Source organism: Lissotriton helveticus, chromosome 3_1 (assembly GCF_964261635.1).
Source record: "Lissotriton helveticus chromosome 3_1, aLisHel1.1, whole genome shotgun sequence".
Classification (NCBI taxonomy): domain Eukaryota; kingdom Metazoa; phylum Chordata; class Amphibia; order Caudata; family Salamandridae; genus Lissotriton; species Lissotriton helveticus.
In genome coordinates this window covers 1,101,847,629-1,101,862,288 of record NC_136061.1, presented here as the reverse complement: position 1 = coordinate 1,101,862,288, position 14,660 = coordinate 1,101,847,629, and the positions used below count along the sequence as shown (strand labels likewise).

The window sequence follows — 14,660 nt, the reverse complement described above, 5'->3', positions numbered from 1 at the left end:
AGGCATGTAGTGATGAGATCACGTATACTTGGACTGCGCAGGCCAGCGGATTATACACCCCTCCCTTTTTAAAGATGATCTTTATAGCTGCTCCTTGTAAATATCAGCTCGTGCGGGTAATTACAGCAGTAGACCAACAGTAGGCAAGCAGGTAAACACAAGCAGGTAAGCACCTAATACGCTGCGGGGTCTCCAACTCGAAACAGCAAACTCTTGCTCTCTATCCAGTGCCGCACGTGGCTTCACTTCACTTAACTTCCTGCATGCGGGAAGTTTATGCGTTTCGCGGCAGGGTGGTCTGGTTGCGATGTCACCATTCAGGCTGCCTTCATAGAGATAGAGGAATTAGAAAGTCTGTGGTTTTATGGCCCGTTTTGCACACAGTCAATCAATGTGCCGCAGTGTGGGGGGGGAGATCATGTAAAAGTCATCAAATGCACACGTGTACTGTGTTTTCCAAGAACGCCAATAAACACTATGATATTATGAGGGCATTACACTATGTCGCTGAGCACCAAGATCAGCCGTCATTTTGTTGGAGCGCTTTGGGTTTTCAGATGCCGCGCTGTTGTGTGCCGGTGTTTTCGCGCCTTTTTCTGGAGTCCTAGGCTCCCGTTGCTGTCCCGGTGAGCGGACTTGGCGCCCTGGTTGAGTCGCGCTGTTGTTTATACATTAACAGAGTTTTGGCATCTATTCTGATCTCTCAGCTATTCCCAGCCTTTCCAATTACTTCGTTTCAGCTCTGACCTTCAAACACCTTCAGACACCACCTTCAGACATCACCTTCAGACACCACCTAGGCATTGTGGGCGCTGTGGCATTGTGGGCGCTGACAGACTTAGGACAGACTTAGGATTAGTGAAAGTGTTCAATTTTTAAAGCGCTAAATTTTTAAAGCGCTAAATTCAAGTAATTGCGGCGTTATGTTGAGAAAGAAAAGCGCATGGTGGGCGGTGTGACTGTGGAGTTCAGATCCTCGTGGGCACAACCAGAGGCATCACTGCATTAGAGCCCGGGGTGACTCGAGCGCGATAGCAGACGTGCTGGGAAGCCGCCATTTTAGGTAATTAGACCCTGCGCTGCATTTTCACGAACTGCACGTTTGTCAGCAGCATGTTATCAGCAGCATACTCCTGTGAGGTTCGTCTACTCACGATTCCGTTGCTGCAGCTTGTATTTCGGTGCGGGCGGGCGCTCCCAATCAGTGTTTCATGATGAGACCGGGGCTCCGGGAGACCGCGTGAATGTGTCCGGAGGCGGGCTCCGGCATGTAACGCACTTCCTCCGGTCAGGGGAAAACGGTCCGTTTAATCCAGTTTCCCTCGTCGGATCAGGCTCAAACTTCTCCCATCATTAGTTCTGGTGTTCCGACGGCCAGGCACCCGTTTTGGTCCGGGTTGGAGTCGGATCGCAGCCCTTGTATGGCAATTACTCACAGCCGCTTGGAGGAGGACAGGATTAAGCCGCCATTTCTCCGGCGTCCAAGCCACGTTATGTTATGTTAAATGTACTTATTAAGAGCACGGTTGCCAGGAGGGATCTTGGAGCCGACTACAGAGTGCAAGAAAGAAATGGAGAGTTCATCTTTATTAAATAACGAAGTCTTGAGATTTCCTGAAAGTTAGAAGATTGGTAGAGGTTTGATAGGGTGAGGAATACTGTTCCAGGCATTGGAAGCGTTTAGCTGGAAGCTGCAGCCACCTCAAGTCGCAGGTTTAAATTTAGGGATGATCATGAGTTTGCAATTAGCCGATCTTAGTTGACGTTTAGGAGTGTACCAGCCTGAGGCTGTTTTTCAGGAAAGCGCGGACCTGATCATCAAAGACAATACAGAGCGCTTTAAATATAACTCAGTGTCTGATAGGAGCCAGTGAAGCCTTTTCAAGTCTTTAGACACAGATTGATATTTTGGGATGCTGAATAGGAGATGCGGGGCTGCGTATTCAGAAGCCAGAATGCAGGTCTTACTAACTGGTGAGCTAGGAGTGCACAGTTCCTGGGGCTAATGCGGAAGTCCAGAAAGCGGTCTTTCAGCCATAGAGCAGGACTTCGGTCTTACTCAAGTTTAGCCTAAGACATCCAAGTGCAGACTGCCCGCATGCAACTACAGAAACAGGTACTCAAATCAGGTGCATCACTACAGAGAGACAACAATTTGCGTTTCATTAGCATAGGATTTAACCCCTTGCGTGCTGCCGTCGGCCGTTAGCAGCACTACCTCCCTAGTGCTGCCGTCGGGCAACGCAGCCCCGCCCTCTCTTCAGAACACCCACACCGCGGCGTAAAAACCGCCGCGGTTAAGGCGTTATGGGCAGATGCAAAAGACTTAATGAGATCCACTAATGGAGTGATGTAAATATTGAAGAGTGTGGGGCTGAGTGAGGGTCCCTGTGGGACCCCACAAGTAAGGGAGAAAGGTACGGATACAAAGTTGCCCAGGCGGACCACTGCTTACTGAATTTTAGAAATTATAGGAGTAGGTTCCTGGCCAAACCTTTGACACCAATCTCATTGAGGCGGGCCAGCAGTTTGTTGTGGTGGACAGAGTCAAAAGCTGCCGACCGATCCAGGAGGATCAAAGCTGCTTTGCTGCCAGCATCCAGGGCAGCTCTAACATAGTCACTGGCCTAGATTAGTGCTTTTTCTATACTCTGATCTGCACGGAAACGGAACTGAGTGCGATCCAGTAGATAATAGGATTGGATGAATTCAGTTGATTGAGAATTCATCACCTTCTCAACTGTTTTGGCTGGGAGAGGAAGACATGATATTACACGATAGTGGTTAGGGTCAGATGGATCCAGAGAAGGTTTCTTAAGGAGAGGACAAACAGAAGCTTTCTTCCACCCATCTTGGCAAAGGCCATGTCAAAACATAAGTTGGAAGATGTCAGTGAGTACCAGGGCCAAAGCGTTGGTGATTGAGGAGGTGACTTTAGGGAGGCATAGGTCTATAGGTATTTATATATTTCTAAATCCTTCCCCCTTCTATCCCTTGAGTATCCTTCTCAATCCAAATAACAGACTAACATGTCCACCACTGAAACTAATTTCATATTTCACTTAACTAATTCACCACTAATCCTTCATGAGTTAAGCAGTAGTGTGCTACTTGCCGAAAAAGCACTTCAACACCTCATTAGGGGTAGCAAGCGCTATATAAATACAAAACCTTTTACCTCTTCTACCCCTTAGCTATCCTTCGCAATCCAAATAACTGACTAACATATCCACCACTCAAATTACTTTCACATTTCATTATACTAATTCACCGCTAACACTGTATGGGTGCTACTCGCTGAAAAGCATTTCAACACCCCGTCAGGGGTAGCAAGCGCTTTTAAATGCAAACCTTTTTCCCTCTTCTATCCCTTCACTATCGTTCTCAATCCATATAATGGCCTAACATATCCACCACTCAAATAACTTTCATATTTTCACTATACTAATTCACCACTAATCCTTTATGTGTTCCGGAGTAGCATGCTACTTGCCGAAAAAGCACTTTGACCCCTCGTCAGGGGTAGTAAGCGCTATATAAATGCCATTACAATACAATACAATACCCCACCAGACAGCGAGGAATATTCCTAGCATATGAATGCATAAACAATCTAATGCTAGTATGCTTTTCGGTGGATAAATATACAAAGCAGGGCTTCTTAGGCTTATCTGATTGAAAAGAGAACTAAGTCAATCCTTCTTTGAAGGACAAATCGCTCCACTTTTATGTATGTTCATCTTGAATTAATATTTGTGAAGGACATAGGAGTTTTCATTTCATCCCCCTGTATTTGACATAATGATTACTTAATGAGCTGGTCAAAAGTAAATCCTGCTACTCACTGCTTCACAAAATGGTAAAACTGCAGTGGCATTTTTAGGCATCAAATGCTGTTGTTTCCTTTTAAGGGAGCTTTAATGCAGAAACCTATTTAATTTTGTTGGAAGTGAGACAGAACACTCACTTATGAATGACCTGTCTGGCATATATTATACAGTCTTCTGACCATTCACTTGTGGTACAAGTAGTCGATGCAGGGACTACTTGGTGTATAAAGTAAACTATACATGCTGTAGGCATGCACATAACTGAGTTCATAAAATGGTAGATCGATTGACATGTGAGAAAAAGTATCCTACGCTGATAACAAAATAAGGTGCAAATCCGCTAAGAAAGTGTCAGAACCAAGTTTACTCCTAGCCCAAATGAGATTGGCAATGGCTAAATGCACTATGTGCTAGGTTTGAAAGCATAATATGTACCTGTTGTTTCAGGATCTTTATTTCTTCTTTTTGCTTGCGTTTTTCTTCAGCAACCATGATTGCTGCAAACAGAAACAAGGAATAAATTTCAGCGCATTCTGACTGAAGAATGTGATGGTGAGAAAAATAGTTACACTTAAGCACTGCATGAATTAATACTTTCTTTACCTTGCTGTTTTTTTGCTTCTTTGGCTACTCTGGTCTGTTCCTGTTTCTGAAGCTTTCTCAGTAGTTTAATTTGTGCTGCTTGTCTGGCAATTTCTGCAACAAAATATTTTTGTGGTACTATTTCGTGTATGTACATGACTCACCACATATTACATAGACATACACGTTCACAAGGTGAAAATGCAAAAAATGAAAAAAAATTAAAGAAAACATAGAATAAGGTAATAGAGGTCATTAAAAGGAAAACAACAATATATTACACAACATTTTTTATTTATTTGCACATTCACAAATCCGATTTCTACAGCGGGTCTAGACACATCACTTCCCATCAAGCTACGAACTACCTGCTCTCCAAAAGCAATATTAAAACAAAGATGAAAAACCGCGGTTCCCAGACTTTACTATGATGTCTATGAATGCAATATATATTTCACAAGTCCAGGAATTTTTAAATAATGGACTTTAATGACCAAAAGCAACAACACAAAGAAAAAATGCATTTCTCCCAACAATAGTTCTCCAGGATGAATATATTACTAAGATTCAAATTCTGAAATAATTTTGAGGCTAGCAAATTATTTAAATTATTACATGTTCTCATAGATAATGTAGCAGCATAGGGCATAAAGAAGGGGTTCCTCTGTGTACACAGATGGACCAAAGGAATGGCAGTTTTGAGTATGTGCAACTATTTGTTATCGAAGGAGTGTTGTCTGTAATATGACTAGAATGAGAAATTGCATTTATTCATACGAAAGGCGTTACTTACCTGTAACGGCAGTTATCCAGTATTGGTGTCTTTCATTGATTCACATGCCTGAATCATTCCCCGTCATCGAGATGGGAGTCCCCGTTACATAAAGATAGTAATGTCCTATTAGACATATAGAGAAATAGGCCTAAGGGCCTCACCTTAGTAACATATCCTTATCCTTTTGTAGAAAGGACCAAACTCTAGAGAAGAGCCAATCAGCTATCACCTCCCTCTAGAACCCTCCTGGAAAGAGCCTCAGTCCCTCAGATTTTCGGAAGCACCGTGCTAAACAAGTACATCACTGAGAGAATTAGAGGAGTCCTTCCAGGAGAGGCGGGATGGTGGCATGTGAATCTATGAAAGACACCAATTCTGGATAACTGCAGTTACAGGTAAGTAACGCATTTCTTATCTAGTATTAGAGGTGCCTTTCATAGATTCACATGCCTGAATCAGAGTAGCAAGCACATTTTGGATGGTATAGAATATACAAGTCATCAGATAAAAACATATCAAGTGACCAATAGAAAATTCTATTATAAGCAGCAATACCATCAAACAATACAATAAAGAAATGTGCGTACATGGAAAAGGGATGGTGGGATGAAAGGAAGGCTCCCTCTATTGAAGCAGATGGCGAAGTACTGCTTGTCCTACAGCAGCATCTTTCATGAGTTCTGTATCCAGGCAGTAATGCCTGGTGAAGGTATGTGGCGACTTCCATGTTGCCGCTCTGCAAATGTCTATGATTGGTACTCCTGCGAACAGCACCATGGCTCTAGTAAATGTGGGTGTACTTGTAAAGCGCACTGCGACTCCATGGAGTATCCTGGCGCTGAAGACCGCTGGGGAACCCGTCCTGGTTTTCCCTGTGAGATGGTCCCTTTCTGGGTATCTCCAAGGTGAAACCAGGCATCCCTGGCGTCTGTGGGGGGCCGTTGTAGAGATGAGGCAAGCTTAATGCCCAGAGTTGCTGAGTGTGTTCCCTGGTTAGAGTAGGCACCAAGGCGAGAATTATCGAGTCTGTTTTGACCCTGGTCCACTACCTTGCCGCGTCGGGAATTGAACCCTAGTCCCAGGCCATTCTCTGCTTACGGGTCTGCCGCCTCTGCATGGATGGATGGATAGGTTTTTATATAGCGCAATATCACTGCCAGGTCTCAAAGCGCTTTGCATTGGGAACCCGTCCTGGTTTTTCCCTGTGAGATAGCCCCTACTGGGTATCCCCAAGGTGAAAGCCAGGCATCCCGCCGCGGGGGGCCGTAGTGGAGATTAAGCAAGCTATTGCCCAGAGTTGCAGAGTGTGAACCTGTGATTCGAGTAGGCACCGAAGCGAGAATTACCGAGCCCGTGGACATTTTGGGCTCAAGACCCTGCCGTGTTGGGAATTGAACCCTGGTCCCGGGTCTGATCTCAGCGTCCGGGTCTGCCTCCTCTAACCAGTGAGCCACACTTCTCCACAACCAGTGAGCCACACCACTCCACACTAGTAGAATGGGCTCGTACTTTAGAATGCAGGGGTTGTCCTGCCCGATCTTGACAGAATGCAATAGCTGCAGAGATCCAACGAGAATTACTTTGCTTAGGGAGTGGAAGACCTTTCCTGGGTCTACTGTAAGCTACAAAAAGTTTACGAAAGGATATTGTTTTCTTAATACAAAATTTCAGACAGCGTTTAAGGTCCAGAGAATGTAACTTTCTTTCTGCTGCGGTCTGAGGATTTGGAGAGAAAGAGCGCAAGACAACAGGCTCATTGAGATGGAAGTCCGATGGGACTTTTGGTACAAATTTTGGATTTGTTTGCAATATTACCCTGTCTTGTCTGAATTGGAGAAAGGGCTCCTGAATTGAGAAAGCTTGGAGTTCACTTACTCGTCTTGCCGAAGTAGGTGCAAGAACGAGTGCTGTCTTCCAAGAGAGGTATTTCAGATCAGCCCTGTGTACCGGTTCGAAGGGATGCTTCATGAGCTGATTAAGGACCGTGTTAAGTTGCCAGGTAGGGGGTAAAGGCTTCACGGGTGGAAAAGTCCTGAAGAGACCTTTAAGAAACTATTTGATCAATCTGTGAGACCAGAGAGTAGGACCTGTAGTAGATCTCCTGCAACGAGATATGGCCACCAAGAGGACCCTGATAGAAGCATGAGCAAGGCCCGAGTTTGCTAGATGGAGACAGTAAGGAAGTATTTGTTCGGGAGAAAAAGAAAAAGGATGCATCTTCTGAGTCTTACACCAAATACAAAACCCCTTCCAAAGAATATGTTTTGTTGGTACTATCTGCTCTTGCCTGAGCCAGAATGGCTCTACAATCTGGCGGAATATCTAAATTCTGGAATTCCTTCAACTCAGGAGCCAAGCGGATAATCTGAGTGATGCCAGATTCGGATGCTGGGCTTGCCTGTTGCTCAACATGAGGAGGGATGGAAACTGCTTCAATCGGATTGGTGGTTCTAGAGACAGACGGTGGAGTTCTGTGAACCAATGTTGGCGTGGCCAGGTTGGGGCTATCCGAATGAGTGTACAGGGCTCCGCTTTCAATTTCCTAAGGACTCTGGGAATCATTGGAAATGGCGGAAAGGCGTACGCAAAGACGTTGTACCATGCGATCGAAAATGCATTTCCTAGAGATCTTTTTTGGGGATGCCAGCTTGCAAAGTGTTGGCATTTGGCGTTGTCTTTTGTAGCGAATAGGTCGATCAGAGAAGTACCTCATTGAGAGAACACTTGGTTGAGGGTCTCTTGATCCAGCTCCCACTCGTGAGACGTTGTTTGTTGTCTGCTTAGTGAATCGGCTAGAACGTTGTTCGGGCCTGGGACATATTCCGCCCAAAGTGAGATTGTGCAGGATTAACCAGTTCCAGGTTTTCTGTGATTCGCGACAGAGTGTTAGAGAGCGAGTCCCTCCTTGTTTGTTGGGATAGTGCATCGTCGTGGTATTGTCCGTACGTACGAGCACTAGTGAGTTCTTGATTCTTGGGAGAAAGGCTTTAAGGGCGAGGAAGACCACCCGTAGTTCGAGGAGATTTATATGAAGCCCTTTTTCAGAGGGGGACCACTTTCCGCTTATCTGCAGTTCTTGGAGGAGAGCTCCGCAGCCTCCCAGAGAGGCGTCCGTTGTGATGACATGAGGAGAAGCCGGAAGTAAGAAGGGCAAGCCTTGAGAAAGATTTCGAATAGACATCCACCATTGCAGAGCCTTGACAATCTGAGGAGTCATCTTTATAGGATTGTCGAATGACCCTGTGCATTGGACCCATTGCGCTGAGAGTGCCTCTTGAAGAGGGTGCATCTTTAGGCGGCAGTGAGGAACCAGTAGGATGCATGATGACATCATTCAGAGTAGGGACTTGAAAAGGCGAACCGTTAAGGTTCTTTTTGAGGCTACGAGAACAGCCAATGTCACTAGCTTTTCCATTCTCTCTTGTGATGGAAAAGCTTTTCTCAGTTCTGTGTCGAGTGTAGCACCTAGGAAATTTATACGTTGAGAAGGTAGAAGGACTGATTTTTCCCCATTGAGTGTGAGTCCTAAACGATTGAAAAGTTGCAAACGAGCGTTGGAAGCCCTGGACACGTCTTCTAAGGATGGATTTTTGATCAGCCAGTCGTCCAGATATGGAAAAACTTGTTGGTGCTGTTGTCTGAGATATGCAGTCACTGGAGAGAGGCATTTTGTAAAAATGCAAGGTGCAGACTTGAGGTCAAAAGGAAGGACATGAAACTGGATGTGTCTGCCCGCTACTGCAAATCTTAAAAACTTTTTGTGATTTGTGTGAATTGGGATGTGAAAATAAGCATCCTGAAGATCCAGGGATACCATATAATCTTCCATATCTAGGAGTTGTAAGACCTCCTGGATCGTTACCATACAAACGGAATTTGTTGAGGGCTCTGAGGTCTAAAATCGGCCTCCACTTCTTTTCCTTTTTCTAAATTAGAAAAAAGCGGGAATAAAATCCTTTCCCTCGTTGGGACACAGGGACTTTTGCTATCGCCCCTTTCTGGAGCATAAGAGAGACCTCTCGGAGAAGCAGACGCAGATTTTTGTGAAGCATAGGTCGGGGAGGGGTTCGGAGAGGTATGTGAAGGAACTCCAATGAATGGCCGAATTGAACCAATTGTAGAACCCACCGGTCCGTGGTAATTTTCTTCCAATTTTCTAGGTAATGGGAAATTCTTCATCCAATCTTTGAGGGCACAGATGAATTGGATACTGGCCAAAGGGAAAGGTCAAGGTCTATGAGCGTTGCCTTTTCATTGGCCTTTACCCCGAAAGGACGTTTTGCCATACGAAGATTGTTGGTGCTGCTGTTGGCGCTGTTGAAACTGTGGCCAATGTTGCTGCCCCGAAGAGTATAATGACCGATATTGATAATCCCCCTTGTAAGAGGACTGTCCTCTTCCTCTTGAGCGCTAAAGGACGGACTTTTGTATTGGAGAGTTCCCAATGCTCTGGCTGGGTCCGTGGCCTTTTTTATACTCTGCAACGCCTCATTGATCTGAGGTCTAAAGAGAAATTGGCCATCATACGGCATATCCAAGATTTTCGTCTGAATCTCGGGACGAAAGGAGGTTGCCTTCAGCCAACCTTGCCGTCTCAAAACAGCTGCCCTAGCAAGTTGGCGAAATCCAGTTGTTGCAATATCCATTGCGCAGTCTATTATTTCTGATGTCGAGCGTTCCCCTTTGAGTAATATTTTCTTTGCTTCTTCCTTCGATTCCTCAGACAAAGACGTTAGATAAGGGGCTATGTCTGCCCATAACGGTCTGTTGTAACGTCCCAAAAGCGCTAAGGCATTGGACGCCTTTACTGTCAGCGCAGACATTGTTGAGAAACGTTTCTCAATATTGCCCAGCCTTCGGCCTTCTTTATCTGGCGGAGCTGACAATGGGGCAGAAGGATTTTTGAGAAAAGAAAACTGAGCAGAGCTCAGAGGAGACTCCCTTAGCACGACGTGCAGTAGAAAATCTGAGGGACTGAGGCTCCTTCCAGGAGGGTTCTAGAGGGAGGTGATAGCTGATTGGCTCTTCTCTAGAGTTTGGTCCTTTCTATAAAAGGACAAGGATATGTTACTAAGGTGAGGCCCTTAGGCCTATTTCTTTATATGTCTAATAGGACATTACTATCTTTATGTACCAGGGACGCCCATCTTGACGACGGGGAATGATTCAGGCATGTGAATCTATGAAAGACACCCCGAATACTGGATAAGTGTTTAAATTCCTTTTGAAATGTAATTAACATGAAGTGTAACTAGCAGGCTAAAGTGAACAGAATTTGTGGTTCTAACTGTATTATAATTCCATTTATATAGCAAATACTACTCTGCTGAAGCTTTATTGTGAGAAGCACAGTACCACAAAATCCAGGATTTGTGGTTAATTTTGTGTTTTCTGGTTCATATGTCTAGTCTTGTACTCTTAGAAGGAGCCACCCATGCTCTTCCCAGACGTGTTTCTGATAGAACCAGTGAAAAGTAGAAGTGAATGCTAGCTGGTGAGAGGGTATCTTAGTTTGTGCAAATGATCAGTGGAAATATTAAATAGTATAGAGGATTTGAGTATGATTAGGGAATAGTTAAGATAGACCAGAATTAGGTTATTGATTAATTGCAGGCAAGCGATCATCAGTTTATAAGAAGGAAGGAGGTTAGTGTGGGGATGAGGTCAAATTACACAAATATGTATAGGTATTTATGTCAGAGGACATGTAGTTTTGTGTAAGAGTCAAATAATGACACACGTTTGAATACGAGTCAAATAAGGGGAGCAAGGCAAACAGACAATGTAAGGTATTCAATGGCATAATAAGTAATTTTTGTGCACTGGGTTAATGTAATATAGTGGGTGTATGTAGAATTTCATGCACCTTTCAGAGGGAAGAGGTTGAAGAAAAAAAAGGTATTTCTGTTCGATAGTCCTTGTATTTGATTATACATGGACTGGGCTAGAGAAGAGCTGTTGGCAGCTAATATTGTTCGTGATATTCCATTATATATTAAGAAGTTATACATAGCTTTTGTTTGTATATAAAGTATACTTTATTCTTGTTGTGTGTTGTTTTTAGAGGATGGCATGTCAAAAGTATTCATGATTGTCAGATAGGGAAAAGCCAGTTATTTACCATAATTCTAACTTTTAAATAGTTGATGATGGCTCTTATTTTAGTTGGACTCCCATCATTTGGCAGTCTGTACGGAAAAAATACTGGTGCCCTATGCAATATGGAATGAATATTCGTAGTACTAGACTATAAATACACAGACCGAGTATCTGTTGATTTAATCTGGCAGAATTCAGGACCTTTATAGCTTATTGTGAGAAAGTTCATAACAGATTGAATGAAGATCTTTTTGCTACCAGTAGACCCAGTGGAGAGCTATCGGGTGGGGAGGCTGGGGGTGGAGGGTATGTGTGTATGTGTGGGAGAGAGAGGGGCTGAGTGTGTGACTGTGTCTTTACATGTAGAAGCAATCTTGGGGCTGAGTTCTGAAAAAGTTCTCATAGTGCATGGAGGGATCCTGTAGTAGTCAATGTGCACAATGTTTGAGAGGATAAATTATGTTGTTGCTTGAACCTCTTGATGGGGAAATTGCGTCAAAGTATCTTCAAGGTTTAGAAAGCCAATCAATTTGTCAACTTGGAGTACACAGAGTAAAGAGTCAAAGACAACTCCATGGATTTGTATGCCTTTTGATTTTTTGTGGGGTGGATCTACTTCATTTGCCATTGTGTTAAACAATCAACTTTTCTATTCTCCAAAAAATGTTTATTTTTGATTTCAATACATTTTGTTGAAAGTAGTTCAATAACCACCAAAGAACTGTAGCTTTGACGTTGTTTTGGCAATCGTTAATTATTTCTGGTAATAGTTTCCTGTATACACTAAAGAAGAGAGAGGATGAGTCCTTGTGTACCTCCTATTTTTATTTGCAAGGTGTCAAGGAGAAGGAGTTATATCTGATGTTATCCTTGTCACCAAGATAGGAGATCCAAGCACAAATTGCGCCATCAATACCAGTTGCTTTGAGAAGGAGAATTTGAGTTTGATGTAAAGACTGCAGAGTGAACCAGAAACCGTACTGTGGCTACACTATTTTTGTTAACTGAGTTTTTTTAGGTCTTCACAAATGGTGATTAGGGAAAATTCAGTGCCTCTTCCAGAGTGGAATCCTGTTTCATAGTCAAAGTCATTTGTTGTTTTCTAGAAATTGGGAGATCTGTAGAAATGCTGTTTTTTCAATTGGTTTACCGAGGAAATAGATCTTTAGTTACTAGTAAAGTCTGGCTCCAGGCTATTCTTCTTGATATTTGGCCACATGTATGTTTTCTTTATGCCCTGCGAAAAAATCCTGTGGATAGAGAATTATTGGTTATAATCATTGTAGATGTAGCCAATATTGAGAGCAGTATTTTCTTAAATATTTAGGCATGAATCCGAAGGGCTAAAAATTGTGCCACTGGCATATCTGGGTAACAGCTGTTTTGTTTGTTTGCTAGAAATGAGTCTAAGGTGTTTACTTCAGTGATGTAATAAGACACCATTTTGTTACAGACATCTTGAGAAAAGAATATCAGTTTGACTGCTTTTAAGATTTAAGAATTCAAATAGTTTTCAAGAACTTTTACAGCTGGGCATCAGTGTACTAGATGGTGTTTGAGAGGTGTGTAGTCTTTATCTTTTTGATTTATAATTTGTACACAAATAGATGCTACTTATTATGAGATTATTCAGCCTAAATATGTGAAGGCATGTATCAAGTGTTTATCACGGTTCCGTGAAAATACCAGTTTCAAGGAAGGAGATCCAAGACATATGCCTTACTTTTCCTGCCTCTCATTTGTCTTCTTCATCACCACAATCCCGAAGAACTGTCTATTCCCTGCAATCTGCAATTCCTTCTCCTATTTATAGTTAAACGGCTTTAATTATTCTGATGTGTAGGGTCTCTAAACTAGAACCAAGCTTACAGGTTTTTACAAGTCTTTCCTTACTGCATTCTACATCGGATTGCTCTTAGAACATTTCCCTGTATTTGAAAACCTTTTCTTCTAAAGATGTAACAGTTTTTCCCTCACTGAAGAATTTCTTTGCTACTGTAACATTTGAGGGGATGTTTTTTCACAGTTGTACCCCCTTTCAAAAAAAATAATCACCAAGACGTTTGATTAGCCAACTTTATAAGCAGACAAAAACCTTACTCCCTGCGGCCACAAGTGTGCTTTCTTTTGGACGAGATATTTGGTGAAAACTCTGGATACCAAAAGAAAAAGCCTTGAGCTGAAAATGATAATCTTTTATACGAGGACATTTCAATGCTTCTGGGGAGTTTGAATATAAGAACAGACATCTTTGAGGCAGAGAGACACACTCTTAGTATGTCGAGAAGATCTACCATTCTAGTTTTTTAATGTATTGAGCTCCCTCAGGTCTAGATGGAGTGTAATTCCCCAGAATCTTTTGCTCTAAAAGAACTGTGGGGATCACATGATGCTGATTGCACTGGAATTAGAGACTCTATTGCCGTTTTTTTTAAAGAAGTTCATTTACTTCCACCTACAAAGCTTCCCTTACTGTCAAATCTTTTAATACTGAAGGAGAGCTCAAGAGCAAATGAGGGTCTAGAAATTGAACACATTAGAAAAACAGTCAATGAAAAATGGTAAGAATGAGTGAGATCATGGCACCTTGACCCTACAGAATCAGAACTCGTACAAGCAAGTTCCAAGGAGGAGATATCACCTCCCTTGGCTATTTAGTTTCTGCCCCACAGAGTTCCTTTCTCTTCCCTAGCTGGTGCAGTTCAGACCAAAGGCAAGTTGCCTTTGTGTCCTTCAACCTCATAAGCATTGTCTTCTAATACATATGCTGCAGACCTCAATAGTATAACAGTATGGGGGCAAGACAGACACACAGCTGTCAAAGATATTCAAAATGGTAGCAATGTGGCATGGTTCCTACCATTTTAGTAAGACTGTGCGTTTTGGCAACATGAGCTTCAAAACTATGTGGGACTGAGTTGGCAAAAAGAGGTTACATTTTAGAGATATCTGTATTGTTAATTTGTGGATCCTCCACAGATTTGCAAACCCAATTAAAAATATTAAAGGTACACAGGACAAGGGAGTTTTTTTCCTGCATTGTGTATTCATAAATCGACTGCAGATCTGCTAATCTGCCAGGCTGATTGGCTGGTTATCACAGTAAAATTTCTGTTAAGATCATCATCATCATCCACACGAAGCAAAGAGCAGCATACTGGAAAAATGAAAAATAAACAGGGCATAAGGGGGTCGGGGTGAAAATGCTTTACCCACAGGACGATGTGGGAAAGAAGGCAGTGGACAGGCACAGCCCGTGCAGGGCGTTATACCGGGGCGGTGACGTCAGGCGGGGGAGGGTCGGGGTGGGGGGTTGTAAAATGCGGGATATGGGCCATTACAGGTATGTACCGGGGAAAAAAAAAAGAATTTTG

At 43.1% G+C, this 14,660-nt stretch overlaps 1 protein-coding gene across 15 annotated transcripts in view; it reads right to left on the bottom strand.

Annotated features, from left to right (window-relative positions):
• The window catches only part of BAZ2B (bromodomain adjacent to zinc finger domain 2B), a 1,221,971-nt gene that overhangs the window by 638,314 nt on the left and 568,997 nt on the right, over window positions 1-14,660 (bottom strand). For all 15 annotated transcript variants that reach the window (XM_078681689.1, XM_078681691.1, XM_078681692.1 and 12 more), the window contains 2 exons: window positions 4,434-4,526; window positions 4,266-4,327 (listed from right to left, as the gene is read on the bottom strand). In XM_078681689.1, coding sequence (XP_078537815.1) covers window positions 4,266-4,327; window positions 4,434-4,526 — 155 coding nt within the window. The remainder of the gene's footprint in view (window positions 1-4,265; window positions 4,328-4,433; window positions 4,527-14,660) is intronic.